The 18,359-nt window shown below is 38.1% G+C and overlaps 4 gene segments (V, D, J or C); all 4 read left to right on the plus strand.

Annotated features, from left to right (window-relative positions):
- The first annotated feature begins 1,671 nt into the window (after positions 1-1,671).
- Positions 1,672-2,106, plus strand: LOC139216867 (immunoglobulin heavy variable 4-30-2-like). The segment is given in 2 exon segments: positions 1,672-1,711; positions 1,802-2,106. Coding segments are annotated over 2 exon segments (345 nt in total).
- Positions 2,107-6,807: 4,701 nt separating this feature from the next.
- Positions 6,808-7,257, plus strand: LOC139216814 (Ig heavy chain V region XIG14-like). The segment is given in 2 exon segments: positions 6,808-6,850; positions 6,950-7,257. Coding segments are annotated over 2 exon segments (351 nt in total).
- An 831-nt stretch (positions 7,258-8,088) lies between these two features.
- Positions 8,089-8,536, plus strand: LOC139216363 (Ig heavy chain V region 914-like). The segment is given in 2 exon segments: positions 8,089-8,098; positions 8,226-8,536. Coding segments are annotated over 2 exon segments (321 nt in total).
- Positions 8,537-9,378: 842 nt separating this feature from the next.
- Positions 9,379-9,810, plus strand: LOC139217050 (immunoglobulin heavy variable 4-38-2-like). The segment is given in 2 exon segments: positions 9,379-9,418; positions 9,509-9,810. Coding segments are annotated over 2 exon segments (342 nt in total).
- The last annotated feature ends 8,549 nt before the right edge of the window (positions 9,811-18,359 follow it).

Consider the following 18,359-nt stretch of genomic DNA (forward strand, 5'->3'; position numbering starts at 1 on the left):
GGAACACTTTGTCATAAAATAAAGAGTATAACATTTGTTATGGTGATAATTGTTGTTTTTTTTCTATTAAAATGTATCTTAAAATTGATGAACTATTGTCAGAGTCTTTACATGATGCAGACTGTGCTTAATAAATAAATGCAATAAATCATTTGTAAACTTTTTGCACAACTGATGCTGAAACATGCATGAAGGACTAGTGGAGGAAAGAATCATGTTCAGGAAAGATTTATACTTTCAGTTTCACCAAACAAACACTGCCATTCAAGTCAAATCCAGTTCCTCCCTGTGAGGAGGAGTCAATGCAAAACTCAGATGTCTTCCACCTCTACTTATCTGACTGCAGAGAGGATGACAGAGAACAGTGGACACACAGTTGAACATGATGGACTGTAGGACAGGACTGCTGCTCTTAACTATCTGCTGGGCAGGTGAAGATATCCACAGACCTAAACCTTACACAGTTTATACTTGTGTCAACAGCATATTTCACTTGATGTGTATTCATTCTCTTGACAGGTGTTGATGGTCAGACTCTGACTGAATCTGAACCAGCTGTTAAAAGGCCTGGAGAATCCCACAAATTGACCTGTACAGCCTCTGGATTCACATTCAGTGACTACTGGATGAGCTGGGTCAGACAGACTCCTGGAAAAGGACTGGAGTGGGTTTCCGCTATCGAATATGACAGTAGCAGCAAATACTACTCTCAGTCAGTCCAAGGCCGCTTCACCATCTCCAGAGACAACAGCAAACAGCAGCTGTATCTGCAGATGAACAGCCTGAAGACTGAAGATTCTGCTGTTTATTATTGTGCCAGAGACTCACAGTGACTGGAGTTGGTTGAGCAGCTGTACAAAATCCTACAGTATCTTTCAGCCCAAGTATGAAGCATTCTTCAAAGTACACTTTATCTTTCTTTTTATTTATGTATATATTTGTATATATTATTTTATACTACATAATATTACATTACATATATACATGCATATCTTTAAATAATGCATTATATGAAATCATAACTATTGTTCCTGATAAATATTATTATTAAATATTAATACAATAAACAAAAACAATAAACATCACTTGTTCATACAAGTTCTTCTGTCAATTAAGAAACACTCATGTCTGTAATTCATGTTGAAAACATAATGCTGCAGTTTCTTTTATAAGGCTAGAGAGCAAGTACATGAATAAATAAATGCTGCAATACAAAAAAGCTGTTCACTCATTGTTGATGATGAATCTGATATAGGAGAGATTCAGAGTGAATCAGTTCTTTCAGGAAAACAGCTCACATCATATTTAAAGTGGGTTTGAAATGTGAAAACATGCCAAACACACTGGCACACATGGCTTATAGCAAGCAACATTCTTGGTGTTTGCTGCTTTTGTTTCTGTGTGCACACCATCATAGTTGATGCAAAGCTGATTTTAATCAGCATGTTTCCCATTATCCATGATTCATGATAATATTCACATTAAGAACAAGAATAATGATTATTAATGATCATATGATGTTTTCATTATGAATTCTTCTCAGTTAGACCAACGCTGATGTTTCACATGTTGATTCTATGCAAACTCAGTGACCTTCCTCATTACTCAGCTATAAAAACTTCACATCAGGCCGTCAGTGGAGTTCACAGCACGTCAGTTTCAGCATCAACCATGTTTTCTGTAGCTCTGCTGCTGCTGTTGGCAGCTGGATGTGAGTCTCTCTGGATTTGTTCAAGTCAAAAGTTCTTCATTTGCTGTATAACTTGATTGTTTGTTCCAAAACATTTCCTTTTTTTAACAGGTGTGAAGTGTGAACAGTTGACACAGCCAGCCTCTGTGACTGTGCAGCCTGGTCAGAGTCTGACCATCACCTGTCAGGTCTCTTATTCTGTGGGCAGCTACAACACAGCTTGGATCAGACAGCCTGCAGGGAAAGGACTGGAGTGGATTGGAATGAAATACACTGGAGCTTCATACTACAAAGCTTCACTAAAGAACAAGTTCAGTATCGACTTAGACTCTTCCAGCAACACAGCGACTCTAAATGGACAGAATGTGCAGCCTGAAGACTCTGCTGTGTATTACTGTGCCAGAGAGCCACAGTAACACAAACCATCAGTAGACCTGAACAAAAACCCCTCAGAGCCTGAACACTCGTAGCATGAAGCCACCAGAGGAGGAGCCCTCAGACCATTAATGATTTCAGGACCTGTTCACTGTTAAAGAGAGAAACAGACATCTAGAAATGAAAAAGTAAAAGGAATATAACATTGTTCACTATAATATACATTAATGATAATAACATTATTATTAAATATACTATGTTTTTCTAAAAAGTCTCTTCTTTGTCTGACTCTCAGTATTTATGTAAATTAATAACAGCATCATTTCAGCTCACAGCAGTGTTTAAAAAAGCTTTTCATCTGACAAGAAATGAAACATAACACTAATCTACCTGCAGACAGGATGAGAAACCTTTTAGTTGTTGCTTTAATTTTGGTTTTACACAAAGTACCATATTTTATATGTAGTTATAGCCAATTTATTTTTATTGACTGAAAAACACAGGTATTCATGGCTGCTTTGTACCGACTGGTCACATGTTTTTCCTGAATTTGTTTTTAGTTTACTGCTTAAGTCACTTATTAATGGGGATTTTGCCTCTTGATGTCATGAAAAGATGCGACTTAGGAACACTTTGTCATAAAATAAAGAGTATAAAGACTAAACTTTTTGCACAACTGATGCTGAAACATGCAAGAAGGACTAGTGGAGGAAAGAATCATGTTCAGGAAAGATTCATTCTTTCAAGTCAAGACGTTCAAGTCAAATCAACTTCTGCTCGAACAGTGACTCTAAAAGGACAGAATCTGCAGCCTGAAGACACAGCTGTTTATTACTGTGTCCGTCGGTCCACAGTGATACAAACCACCAACAGACCTGCACAAATACTCATCAACCATGTGACTCAAATACACTCACATGTTCTAAACGTCAACATTATTCCATGTAGATCTAATGTGACTTCCACTGCAGCTGACATCTGTATCAAACAACTTTGCCTTAATATAAGAGCTTTAGGGAACTAATGTTTCCTGTTTCATGGGGTAGAAAATGACATCTGACAAAGCTCACTTCAACTGGAGCTTTATCTCTTCACAGATACACAAATAGGATCCATTTTCCTTCTGTAATTTCACCAATATTAAAAGAAAATAGCTTTAAACTTTTACACCATCAGTTAAAGATTGACATTGTACTGAAGAAAGTAGCTGCCAGGACTTTGATGCTTCACAGTTTCCTCTGCTGTTTTAGAGATTCTCTGCTCATGGAAATGTATCTGTGTCACACGTTCCCTATTTAAACCTGTAGAGGGAGGTCTATGCAAACTCTTCCTCTCTTATAAACACACCATCAGTCACTTGTGGCACAAAACTGGGACAGTTTTTAACATTTTAGAAACACAGAGTTCAGAGAGCTCTGAACTACAGTGTTTATCACAGAATGGACAATAAAATGATCAGGAGTTTATCATTTGTAGTTACTATTCATGGTGAGAAAATGTATTCTGACTAAAATGTCCAACCCGTGATTTACAATTTATTAATTAGTATTATTATTATTATTATTAGCATCAAATTTATTATTGATATTATTGTAGATGGTTTGGCTCATCTGCTGCCCAACATGCTTCCAGGGAGTAATGTGAAACAATGATGCCAACAAACCAATTTTGAATAAACCTTGTTGGAAAATGAGCCAAATTTGGGAACTAAAATTAAAATGTTGAAGATGTATTAAAAGCAAGATGGGAAATTAGGTTGATTTTAATACTAAGTGACATTTTGCACAAAAGAAATGAAAACATGTCAAACACACTTTAAATTGACTGACTTAGAGGAATAAATCCTGAACAATGATTCAGCATTTTCACCAAACAAAGACTGAAAGCTAAGTCCAGTCTACTTCTCTCCTCCCTGTGAGGAGGAGTTAATGCAAAACTCAGATGTCTTCCACCTCTACTTATCTGACTGCAGAGAGGATGACAGAGAACAGTGGACACACAGTTGAACATGATGGACTGTAGGACAGGACTGCTGCTCTTAACTATCTGCTGGGCAGGTGAAGATATCCACAGACCTAAACCTTACACAGTTTATATTTGTGTCACCAGCATATTTCACTTGATGTGTATTCATTCTCTTGACAGGTGTTGATGGTCAGACTCTGACTGAATCTGAACCAGCTGTTAAAAGGCCTGGAGAATCCCACAAATTGACCTGTACAACCTCTGGATTCACATTCAGCAGCTACTGGATGCACTGGGTCAGACAGGCTCCTGGAAAAGGACTGGAGTGGATTGCCTGGATTGACAATGGCAGTGGTAGCAGCAAATCCTACTCTCAGTCAGTTCAAGGCCGCTTCACCATCTCCAGAGACAACAGCAGACAGCAGCTGTATCTGCAGATGAACAGCCTGAAGACTGAAGATTCTGCTGTTTATTATTGTGCCAGAGACTCACAGTGACTGGAGTTGGTTGAGCAGCTGTACAAAATCCTACAGTGTCTTTCAGCCCAAGTATGAAGCATTCTTCAAAGTACACTTTATCTTTCTTTCATTTTTTGATGTATATATCATTTTATGTGACATGATATTACATTACATACATACATGCATATCTTTAAATAATGCATTATATGAAATAAAAATTATTGTTTCTCAGAAATATTATTATTAAATATTAATACAATAAACAAAAAGAATAAATATCAATTGTTCATACAAGTTCTTTTATCAATTATGAAACATTAGTGTCTGTAATTCATTTTGAAAACATAATGTTGCAGTTTTGTTTATAAGGCTAGAGAGCAAGTAAATTAATAAATAAATGCAATACAATATTTGACTATTGTTCAAATCCAAATTACGGCAAGAACCCCTCAACTAAGTAAAGAGAAACAACAGTCCTTAAGTACTTTAAGACATGGATGGCTCAGTAGGAAACACTGCTGACTGGCATGACACTTATATCAAGCATCCCATATGCAAAGTCCTTGGTGCTATTAGCCCACCTCAGGATGAGTGAAGCCACAACAACAGTTATAACTGCTTTGTAAGGTCCACATCAGTTGTTGGGGAACCAGGACAACGTGATGAGAAATGGACTACTGTGACAAAGCATAGGTGGAAAAGGGCTAAGAATGTGGATCTGCTATGACCAAGATCAAAAGCAGCAAGGATCTACCACACCTGACAGGACCCCATGTGCAGGCTTTGTGAAGATGCTCCTGAAACATTGTGTAAGATGCAGGCAGCATACATGGGACGCCATAACCAAGTGGCTGACATAGTGTACAGGAACATCTACAGAGTATGGGCGGGAAGCCCCACGGTCAGAATGGAAGACACCTCCCAGAGTGGTTGAGAATGAACGAGCTAAGATCCTGTGGGATTTCCAGATCCAGACAGACCAGATCCAGACAGACAGCAACATCAGGAAGAAGGAACATGGGAAGCTTGGGAAAAAAAGGCTGTAAGAGGAGCTGGAAAAGATGTGGGGATTAAAGGCAACAGTGGTGCCAGTGGTGATCAGAGCACTCATCCACAAACTGGCTCCATCAGATTCCAGGTACTATATCTGAGGTCTCTGTCCAGAAGAGTGCAATCATAACAACAGCTAAGATACTGCACAGAACCCTCAAAGTCCCAGGCCTCTGGAAGAGAACCAGAGCTCGAGGAAGACACACCACCATACCCAGGGTGACATGATGCAGACTGTTTGCTTCACCAAACAGTAACTGAGAGTCAAATCCAGTTCCTCCCTGTGAGGAGGAGTCAATGCAAAACTCAGATGTCTTCCACCTCTACTTATCTGACTGCAGAGAGGATGACAGAGAACAGTGGACACACAGTTGAACATGATGGACTGTAGGACAGGACTGCTGCTCTTAACTATCTGCTGGGCAGGTGAAGAGTTTAGAGAAGAGTTTCATTGATTGTGATCTGGCATACTTTATAATTGTGCTATTTCATTTGTGCTAACATATGCATGACATGCATATGTGTTTTGGTCTGACAGGTGTTGATGGTCAGACTCTGACTGAATCTGAACCAGTCGTTAAAAGGCCTGGAGAATCCCACAAATTGACCTGTACAACCTCTGGATTCACATTCAGCAGCTGGGATTTTGGCTGGATCAGACAGGCTCCTGGAAAAGGACTGGAGTGGCTTGCCTGGATTGATGATGGCAGCGGTAGCTACATCTACTACTCTCAGTCAGTCCAAGGCCGCTTCACCATCTCCAGAGACAACAGCAGACAGCAGGTGTATCTGCAGATGAACAGCCTGAAGACTGAAGATTCTGCTGTTTATTATTGTGCCAGAGACTCACAGTGACACAGGAGGGAGCAACGCTGTACAAAAACCTAAAATGTCAAAACAAGTCAAAACTTGGGCTCCAGCTTCAGTCCAACATCATCAGCACACTCACAGAAACACTCTTAATAAAACTGCTCTTTAGACAAGTTTTTGTGTGGCTCTGGCTTTTGGGGAGAAATAAATATTCTGTTAAATGGGAATATGAATGCACCATAAAAACCCTTTAGATTTCAATTTAGTAAATGTTCACAACACAATTCCAAACTATGACTACTTGTGACACAACAGTCCATCCTTCTTTTATACCCCATCAGTGTCCTTCTCTATGCAAAGTGAACTTCCTCACAGTCTGCTATAAAGACTTGGTATCATGCTGTCAGTAGCAGCAGAAGAAGAGAAGCTCCCATCAGATCACCTTCAGTACCAACCATGTTGTCTGTAGCTCTGCTGCTGCTGCTGGCTGCTGGATCCTGTGAGTCTCACTGAGGCAGAGACACTGACAGTATGATCACAGCACGCTGACTGTTCACTGTTATCAGTGATTCAATATTCACCATGTTTTCCTCCACAGGTGTCAAGTGTGAACAGTTGACACAGCCAGCCTCTGTGACTGTGCAGCCTGGTCAGAGTCTGACCATCACCTGTCAGGTCTCTTATTCTTTGAGTGGCTACTACACAGCTTGGATCAGACAGCCTGCAGGGAAAGGACTGGAGTGGATTGGAAGGCAATGTGCTGGCTGCACAGCATCCTACAAAGATTCACTAAAGAACAAGTTCAGTATCGACTTAGACTCTTCCAGCAAAACAGTGACTCTAAACGGACAGAATGTGCAGCCTGAAGACTCTGCTGTGTATTACTGTGCCAGAGAGCCACAGTAACACAAACCATCAGTAGACCTGAACAAAAACCCCTCAGAGCCTGAACACTTGTAGCATGAAGCCACCAGAGGAGGAGCCCTCAGACCACTAATGATTTCAGGACCTGTTCACTGTTAAAGAGACAAACAGACATCTACAAATGAAAAAGTAAAAGGAATATAACATTCTTCACTATAATATACATTAATGATAATAACATTATTATTAAATATACTATGTTTTTCTAAAAAGTGTTTTCTTTGTCTGACTCAGTATTTATGTAAATTAATAACAGCATCATTTCAGCTCACAGCAGTGTTTAAAAAAGCTTTTCATCTGACAAGAAATGAAACATAACACTAATCTACCTGCAGACAGGATGAGAAACCTTTTAGTTGTTGCTTTAATTTTGGTTTTACACAAAGTAACATATCTTATATGAGGTTCTAGTCAATTTATTTTTATTGACTGAAAAACACAGGTATTCATGGCTGCTTTGTACCGACTGGTCACATGTTTTTCCTAAATTTGTTTTTAGTTTACAGATTAAGTCACTTATTAATGGGGATTTTGCCTCTTGATGTCACGAAAAGGTGTGACTTAGGAACACTTTGTCATAAAATAAAGAGTATAAAGACTAAACTTTTTGCACAACTGATGCTGAAACATGCATGAAGGACTAGTGGAGGAAAGAATCATGTTCAGGAAAGATTCATTCTTTCAAGTCAAGACGTTCAAGTCAAATCCAGTTCCTCCCTGTGAGGAGGAGTCAATGCAAAACTCAGATGTCTTCCACCTCTACTTATCTGACTGCAGAGAGGATGACAGAGAACAGTGGACACACAGTTGAACATGATGGACTGTAGGACAGGACTGCTGCTCTTAACTATCTGCTGGGCAGGTGAAGATATCCACAGACCTAAACCTTACACAGTTTATATTTGTGTCAACAGCATATTTCACTTGATGTGTATTCATTCTCTTGACAGGTGTTGATGGTCAGACTCTGACTGAATCTGAACCAGCTGTTAAAAGGCCTGGAGAATCCCACAAATTGACCTGTACAGGCTCTGGATTCTCACTCAGCAGCTACTGGATGCACTGGGTCAGACAGGCTCCTGGAAAAGGACTGGAGTGGATTGCTGCTGATAGTGGTGGTAGCAGCAAATACTACTCTCAGTCAGTCCAAGGCCGCTTCACCATCTCCAGAGACAACAGCAGACAGCAGCTGTATCTGCAGATGAACAGCCTGAAGACTGAAGATTCTGCTGTTTATTATTGTGCCAGAGACTCACAGTGACTGGAGTTGGTTGAGCAGCTGTACAAAATCCTACAGTATCTTTCAGCCCAAGTATGAAGCATTCTTCAAAGTACATTTTATCTTTCTTTTTTAATTAATGTGTATATTTGTATATATTATTTTATACTACATAATATTACATTACATATATACATGCATATCTTTAAATAATGCATTATATGAAATCATAACTATTGTTTCTGATAACTATTATTATTAAATATTAATACAATAAACAAAAACAATAAATATCACTTGTTCATACAAGTTCTTCTGTCAATTAAGAAACACTAATGTCTGTAATTCATGTTGAAAACATAATGCTGCAGCTTCTTTTATAAGGCTAGAGAGCAAGTAGATGAATAAATAAATGCTGCAATACAAAAAAGCTGTTCACTCATTGTTGATGATGAATCTGATATAGGAGAGATTCAGAGTGAATCAGTTCTTTCAGGAAAACAGCTCACATCATATTTAAAGTGGGTTTGAAATGTGAAAACATGCCAAACACACTGGCACACATGGCTTATAGCAAGCAACATTCTTGGTGTTTGCTGCTTTTGTTTCTGTGTGTGCACACCATCATAGTTGATGCAAAGCTGATTTTAATCAGCATGTTTCCCATTATCCATGATTCATGATAATATTCACATTAAGAACAAGAATAATGATTATTAATGATCATATGATGTTTTCATTATGAATTCTTCTCAGTTAGACCAACGCTGATGTTTCATATGTTGATTCTATGCAAACTCAGTGACCTTCCTCATTACTCAGCTATAAAAACTTCACATCAGGCCGTCAGTGGAGTTCACAGCACGTCAGTTTCAGCATCAACCATGTTTTCTGTAGCTCTGCTGCTGCTGTTGGCAGCTGGATGTGAGTCTCTCTGGATTTGTTCAAGTCAAAAGTTCTTCATTTGCTGTATAACTTGATTGTTTGTTAAAAAACATTTTCTTTTTTTAACAGGTGTGAAGTGTGAACAGTTGACACAGCCAGCCTCTGTGACTGTGCAGCCTGGTCAGCGTCTGACCATCACCTGTCAGGTCTCTTATTCTCTTGGCTACTACACAGCTTGGATCAGACAGCCTGCAGGGAAAGGACTGGAGTGGATTGGAATGAAACACACTGGAGCGTCATACTACAAAGATTCACTAAAGAACAAGTTCAGTATCGACTTAGACCTTTCCAGCAAAACAGTGACTCTAAACGGACAGAATGTGCAGCCTGAAGACTCTGCTGTGTATTACTGTGCCAGAGAACCACAGTAACAAAAACCATCAGTAGACCTGAACAAAAAACCCTCAGTACCTGAACACTTGTAGCATGAAGTCACCAGAGGAGGAGCCCTCAGACCACTAATGATCTGAAACTATAAGTCTTTAGAGTTCATGAAAGAGCTTTTATCTAATTTAACAGCAAATGTTTTCAGCAGTTTAAATACTCTACAACAATCACTGATACATAATTATTTGTATATATCACCTATAAGAGATGGACTAAATGTGTTTAAGAGCTAGTGATCAAACTACAGCAGAAATTAATCCTTGAGAAGTTTCTCTTCCATATTGTTATTAGAAAAAACACTGAAAAACAATAAAAAAAAAAAAAATAAAAAGCAGATGGGCCTTAATTCAAATTTAAACTATCACTACTATTACTACTACTACTAAAGGTAAACTATTGTTGGCAGCTTTCTGATGGGGCTAATTGGCACAAATGCTCAACATGAATTTAATCACAAATCATTTAAGTTTAGGGAGCATTTAAGTACATTAAAACATATTCACCTTTTAATTGTTATTGGTTTGAATATTCTAACATAAATTACATCAAAGAAATTAGGCAGAGAGTAAACAGTGTTCCAACAAACCTCCCCTACGAAGGTGAAGATAGCAGAAACAGGGATTTATTTGACTCGTATCGTGTCTTATGGTACGGGATCATAACATCAGGTACGGAATGAATCTACAGATGATTTGGATCAAAATGAGACCACATTTTTCTATGGATGTTGGTTTTTAAACTGCAGACAGACAGATACAGACTGAATGCCTAATCCCTTCAAGGCTTATGCCTAGTGGACATGATAAATCAGACTTTACTGATGATCTTTTGTGCCCATGCAACAGTGTCCCTGAATTTGTTTTTAATGTTTAATATTTTCAAGTCCTCTTCCTCGTTTTTGTTCCCACAGGGGTTTTCTTTCCTCTGGTGGTCTGGAAAGGGACTTAAGAACTTTTAGTGAAATAAAACAACAGCATAACATAATGAATGGCATTTGTTGAGGATTTTTGCTATTGAAAAAATTGACTTTTTGTGTTATGTGAAATTCATAAACTCCTTTCAGAATCTTCTCATGATGCAGCCTGTCCTTAATAACCTGCTCAAACTATATGTTTGTCAACCTATTGCACAGATTATAGTGAAACATGGAAGTGGGACTCTTGGACAAACTTCTATAGTAAACATTCATTCTCTAATTTCACCAAACAGTAACTGAGAGTCAAATCCAGTTCCTCCCTGTGAGGAGGAGTCAATGCAAAACTCAGATGTCTTCCACCTCTACTTATCTGACTGCAGAGAGGATGACAGAGAACAGTGGACACACAGTTGAACATGATGGACTGTAGGACAGGACTGCTGCTCTTAACTATCTGCTGGGCAGGTGAAGATATCCACAGACCTAAACCTTACACAGTTTATATTTGTGTCAACAGCATATTTCACTTGATGTGTATTCATTCTCTTGACAGGTGTTGATGGTCAGACTCTGACTGAATCTGGACCAGCTGTTAAAAGGCCTGGAGAATCCCACAAATTGACCTGTACAACCTCTGGATTCACATTCAGCAGCTACGCTATGAACTGGGTCAGACAGGCTCCTGGAAAAGGACTGGAGTGGATCGCTTTCATACACACATCCAGTAGTCATATCTATTACTCCCAGTCAGTCCAGGGTAGATTCACCATCTCCAGAGACGACTCCAGCAGTAAACTCTATCTGCAGATGAACAGTCTGAAGACTGAGGACACAGAAGTGTATTACTGTGCCAGACACACAGTGAGAGACAATAACAGGATAGTGTTACAAAAACTACTTCCTCTGTTTACCACCACCACTTGGCAACATTCAGTTGTCTCACTATCGCTTGTTTTGTAAAACTGAGTGTGATTAATTATCACTGATTTAAATTCTGAGTAGTGACTGAATATTGAAGTCTTATTTTGTCTCATTTGACTCAATTTTAAAGTGATTTATGACTGACACAAATATAGTGGGAAAAGCAGAAAATCAGAAAATATGAAAATGTTATTCTGTGTTTTTTCCCTGGAAGTGATGTTAACAGACGTATAAAAAGACACATGTCTTCATAACGACATGCATGAAGACCATACATGTGACACAAACATTTACATCTACAAATAAAAAGCTTCCACCTGATTTAAAGGTTGTACACAAAATTATGAAAATAGTTTTCCTGCACATCAACAAATCTACAAAAACATCCAAAACTGTCAAAGAAAAAAAATGTTGTAATGTAGCTAATGCAGATGTGACAAAGAACTCTTTTCCAGCTGAACTCAGATCCATCAAGTCTCCTGCTTCTTTGAAATCTCATCTTAAAACTTTTGTCTTTGTGAAAACTTTTGTTTAATATATCTTTTTATTTATACTACGTCTGTCCCTATCTTATTATATTTGTATTCTTTTTAATTTCTATGTGCTTATCTCTTTGATATTATTGTCATTTTATTTTATCTTTATTTTATTTATTTAACATTAAAAAGTTCTGCATCATATGATATTCAGTTTTTGTACATAAACCGTCACTAATTTCATGATTTTTAAGACATATTTATACAGTAAATCATAGCATAGCAGCGCCACAGGTTTGTTAAATTATCTATCTAGATGGTGAGTGTGTATAAGCTCTTTCATAGAAATATGTTCTGTAAAAAATGCTTTAAAAAGGCATTCTCTACCAGTCGGCTCTAGAGGACACAGTGTTAACACCTTCAGTTGATTCTAATGATATTCAAAAGATTATTCACAACATGCAAATAAAGGGCACTCATAAGGAAGTGAAGTGTATTTCTCTGTGAGTGTCAGTGAGAGGACAGAAGAGCTCTGTAGGGACAACTTTTCCGTGTGGGGTGCTGGAGGTCAGGAGATGAGTTTAGACTCACGGTACAAACAAAAGCACTCTCAGAGATCCTTGTAATCCGTTCCTTGATGTACATTTATTTAAAGTTACGTCAACAAAAACTCTCTGAGGTTGACTTTTCCGTCAAATTAAATTCTCATTACTTAAACAAAAGAACAACTCAAAATTAAGACCTGTGGTCATAAATCTGTTTGTCTTCCTTCCAACACAAAAGAGATCCCCCAGCTGTCTCCTGTCAGCTGATTATAATGCAGGAGGGGGCGGAGGAAGGAGATGACCAGCGCCAGATACGATAGAATAATTATAGCAATGCAACGTTTCTCTAAATCAAAAGATTCAAATGATCGATCAGAAAATATATCATTAACAATGCATGCTCCAAATACAACTCAGAAATATAAATACAAATTAATTTCTGCGTTGGCTCCAACAAGCTCACATCAGTTCAGCTTCAACATCAACCATGTTCTCTGTAGCTCTGATGCTGCTGGTTTCCTTTTCCACAGGTGTGAACAGTATTGATCTCCTCCAGCCAGACTCAATGGCTGTTCAGCCTGGACAGTCTTTGACCATCACCTGTCAGGTGTCTGGTTATTCTCTGACTGATGACAACTATGCAACAGGTTGGATCAGACAGCGTGAAGGAAAACAAATGGACTGGATTTCCCATCAGTGGGGTGGAGGTACGCTTCAGCAAAATGATGCTCTGAAGAACAAGTTCAGCTACAGCAGAGACACTTCTGCTCGAACAGTGACTCTAAAAGGACAGAATCTGCAGCCTGAAGACACAGCTGTTTATTACTGTGTCCGTCAGCCCACAGTGATACAAACCACCAACAGACCTGCACAAATACTCATCAACCATGTGACTCAAATACACTCACATGTTCTAAACGTGAACATTATTCCATGTAGATCTAATGTGACTTCCACTGCAGCTGACATCTGTATCAAACAACTTTGCCTCAATATAAGAGCTTTAGGGAAGTAATGTTTCCTGTTTCATGGGGTAGAAAATGACATCTGACAAAGCTCACTTCAACTGGAGCTTTATCTCTTCACAGATACACAAATAGGATCCATTTTCCTTTTGTAATTTCATCAATATTAAAAGAAAGTAGCTTTAAACTTTTACACCATCAGTTAAAGATTGACATTGTACTGAAGAAAGTAGCTGCCAGGACTTTGATGCTTCACAGTTTCCTCTGCTGTTTTAGAGATTCTCTGCTCATGGAAATGCATCTGTGTCACACGTTCCCTATTTAAACCTGTAGAGGGAGGTCTATGCAAACTCTTCCTCTCTTATAAACACACCATCAGTCACTTGTGGCACAAAACTGGAACAGTTTTTAACATTTTGGAAACACTGAGTCCAGAGAGCTCTGAACTACAGTGTTTATCACAGAATGGACAATAAAATGATCAGGAGTTTATCATTTGTAGTTACTATTCATGGTGAGAAAATGTATTCTGCTTAAAATGTCCAACCCGTGATTTATTATTATTATTAACATCATCATTATTATTGATAATAGGATGAATAGAGATTATTGTAGATGATTTGGCTCATCTGCTGCCCAACATGCTTCCAGGGAGTAATGTGAAACAATGATGCCAACAAACCAATTTTGAATAAACCTTGTTGGCAAATGAGCCAAATTTGGGAACTAAAATTAACATGTTGTAGATGTATTAAAAGCAAGATGGGAAATTAGGTTGATTTTAATACTAAGTGACATTTTGCACAAAAGAAATGAAAACATGCCAAACACAATTTAAATAGACTGACTTAGAGGAATAAATCCTGAACAATGTTCAGCATTTCCACCAAACAAAGACTGAAAGCTAAGTCCAGTCTACTTCTCTCCTCCCTGTGAGGAGGAGTTAATGCAAAACTCAGATGTCTTCCACCTCTACTTATCTGACTGCAGAGAGGATGACAGAGAACAGTGGACACACAGTTGAACATGATGGACTGTAGGACAGGACTGCTGCTCTTAACTATCTGCTGGGCAGGTGAAGATATCCACAGACCTAAACCTTACACAGTTTATACTTGTGTCAACAGCATATTTCACTTGATGTGTATTTATTCTCTTGACAGGTGTTGATGGTCAGACTCTGACTCAATCTGAACCAGCTGTTAAAAGGCCTGGAGAATCCCACAAATTGACCTGTACAGGCTCTGGATTCACATTCAGCAGCTACTGGATGCACTGGATCAGACAGGCTCCTGGAAAAGGACTGGAGTGGATCGCTTACATCACCACTGACAGTAGCGGCAAATACTACTCTCAGTCAGTTCAAGGCCGCTTCACCATCTCCAGAGACAACAGCAGACAGCAGCTGTATCTGCAGATGAACAGCCTGAAGACTGAAGATTCTGCTGTTTATTATTGTGCCAAAGACTCACAGTGACTGGAGTTGGTTGAGCAGCTGTACAAAATCCTACAGTATCTTTCAGCCCAAGTATGAAGCATTCTTCAAAGTACACTTTATCTTTCTTTCATATTTTGATGTATATATTTGTATATATTTTTTTACATGACATAATATTACATTACATATAATCATGCATCTCTTTAAATAATGCATTATATGAAATCATAACTACTGTTTCTGAGACATATTATTATCAAACATTAATACAATAAACAAAAAGAATAAATATCACTTGTTCATACAAGTTCTTCTATCAATTAAGAAACACTAATTTCTGTAATCTAAGTTGGAAACATAATGCTGCAGCTTCTTTTATAAGGCTAGAGAGCAAGTAGATGAATAAATAAGTGCTGCAATACAAAAAAGCTGTTCTCACATTGTTGATGATGAATCTGATATAGGAGAGATTCAGAGTGAATCAATTCTTTCAGGAAAACAGCTCACATCATATTTAAAGTGGGTTTGAAATGTGAAAACATGCCAAACACACTGGCACACATGGCTTATAGCAAGCAACATTCTTGGTGTTTGCTGCTTTTGTTTCTGTGTGTGCACACCATCATAGTTGATGCAAAGCTGATTATAATCAGTATGTTTCCCATTATCCATGATTCATGATAATATTCACATTAAGAACAAGAATAATGATTATTAATGGTCATATGATGTTTTCATTATGAATTCTTCTCAGTTAGACCAACGCTGATGTTTCACATGTTGATTCTATGCAAACTCAGTGACCTTCCTCATTACTCAGCTATAAAAACTTCACATCAGGCCGTCAGTGGAGTTCACAGCACGTCAGTTTCAGCATCAACCATGTTTTCTGTAGCTCTGCTGCTGCTGTTGGCAGCTGGATGTGAGTCTCTCTGGATTTGTTCAAGTCAAAAGTTCTTCATTTGCTGTATAACTTGATTGTTTCTTCCAAAACATTTTCTTTTTTTTAACAGGTGTGAAGTGTGAACACTTGACACAGCCAGCCTCTGTGACTGTGCAGCCTGGTCAGAGTCTGACCATAACCTGTCAGGTCTCTTATTGTCTTGGCTACTTCACAGCTTGGATCAGACAGCCTGCAGGGAAAGGACTGGAGTGGATTGGAAGCAAAAACACTGGAGCTTCATACTACAAAGATTCACTAAAGAACAAGTTCAGTATCGACTTAGACCTTTCCAGCAAAATAGTGACTCTAAACGGACAGAATGTGCAGCCTGAAGACTCTGCTGTGTATTACTGTGCCAGAGAGCCACAGTAACAAAAACCATCAGTAGACCTGAACAAAAACCCCTCAGAGCCTCAACACTTGTAGCATGAAGCCACCAGAGGAGGAGCCCTCAGACCACTAATGATTTCAGGACCTGTTCACTGTTAAAGAGACAAACAGACATCTACAAATGAAAAAGTGAAAGGAATATAACATTGTTCACTATAATATATATTAATGATAATAACATTATTATTAAATATACTATCTAGTGGCAACATTTTCTAAAAAGTCTCTTCTTTGTCTGACTCAGTATTTATGTAAATTAATAACAGCATTATTTCAGCTCACAGCAGTGTTTAAAAAAGCTTTTCATCTTACAAGAAATGAAACATAACACTAATCTACCTGCAGACAGGATGAGAAACCTTTTAGCTGTTGCTTTAATTTTGGTTTTACACAAAGTAACATATTTTTATGTGGTTCTAGTCAATTTATTTTTATTGACTGAAAAACACAGGTATTCATGGCTGCTTTGTACCGACTGGTCACATGTTTTTTCTGAATTTGTTTTTAGTTTACTGCTTAAGTCACTTATTAATGGGGATTTTGCCTCTTGATGTCATGAAAACGTGCGACTTTGGAACACTTTGTCATAAAATAAAGAGTATAACATTTGTTAAAGTGATAATTGTTGTTTTTTTTCTATTAAAATGTATCTTAAAATTGATGAACTATTGTCAGAGTCTTTACATGATGCAGACTGTGCTTAATAAATAAATGCAATAAATCATTTGTAAACTTTTTGCACAACTGATGCTGAAACATGCATGAAGGACTAGTGGAGGAAAGAATCATGTTCAGGAAAGATTTATTCTTTCACTTTCACCAAACAAACACTGCCATTCAAGTCAAATCCAGTTCCTCCCTGTGAGGAGGAGTCAATGCAAAACTCAGATGTCTTCCACCTCTACTTATCTGACTGCAGAGAGGATGACAGAGAACAGTGGACACACAGTTGAACATGATGGACTGTAGGACAGGACTGCTGCTCTTAACTATCTGCTGGGCAGGTGAAGATATCCACAGACCTAAACCTTACACAGTTTATATTTGTGTCACCAGCATATTTCACTTGATGTGTATTCATTCTCTTGACAGGTGTTGATGGTCAGACTCTGACTGAATCTGAACCAGCTGTTAAAAGGCCTGGAGAATCCCACAAATTGACCTGTACAGGCTCTGGATTCACATTCAGCAGCTACTGGATGAGCTGGGTCAGACAGGCTCCTGGAAAAGGACTGGAGTGGATTGCAAGGATTGAGAGTGGCAGTGGTAGCAGCAAATACTACTCTCAGTCAGTTCAAGGCCGCTTCACCATCTCCAGAGACAACAGCAGACAGCAGCTGTATCTGCAGATGAACAGCCTGAAGACTGAAGATTCTGCTGTTTATTATTGTGCCAGAGACTCACAGTGACTGGAGTTGGTTGAGCAGCTGTACAAAATCCTACAGTATCTTTCAGCCCAAGTATGAAGCATTCTTCAAAGTACACTTTATCTTTCTTTTTTATTTATGTTTATATTTGTATATATTATTTTATACTACATAATATCACCTTACATATATACATGCATATCTTTAAATAATGCATTATATGAAATCACAACTATTGTTTCTGATAATTATTATTATTAAATATTAATACAATAAACAAAAAGAATAAATATCATTTGTTCTTACAAGTTCTTTTATCAATTATGAAACATAAGTGTCTGTAATTCATTTTGAAAACATAATGCTGCAGTTTTGTTTATAAGGCTAGAGAGCAAGTAAAATAATAAATAAATGCAATACAATGTTTGACTATTGTTCAAATCCAAATTACGGCAAGAACCCGTCAACTAAGTAAAGAGAAACAACAGTCCTTAAGTACTTTAAGACATGGATAGCTCAGTAGGAAACACTGCTGACTTTGGCATGACACTTATATCAAGCATCCCATATGC

This window comes from Pempheris klunzingeri, chromosome 17 (genome assembly GCF_042242105.1).
Source record: "Pempheris klunzingeri isolate RE-2024b chromosome 17, fPemKlu1.hap1, whole genome shotgun sequence".
Lineage (NCBI taxonomy): Eukaryota > Metazoa > Chordata > Actinopteri > Acropomatiformes > Pempheridae > Pempheris > Pempheris klunzingeri.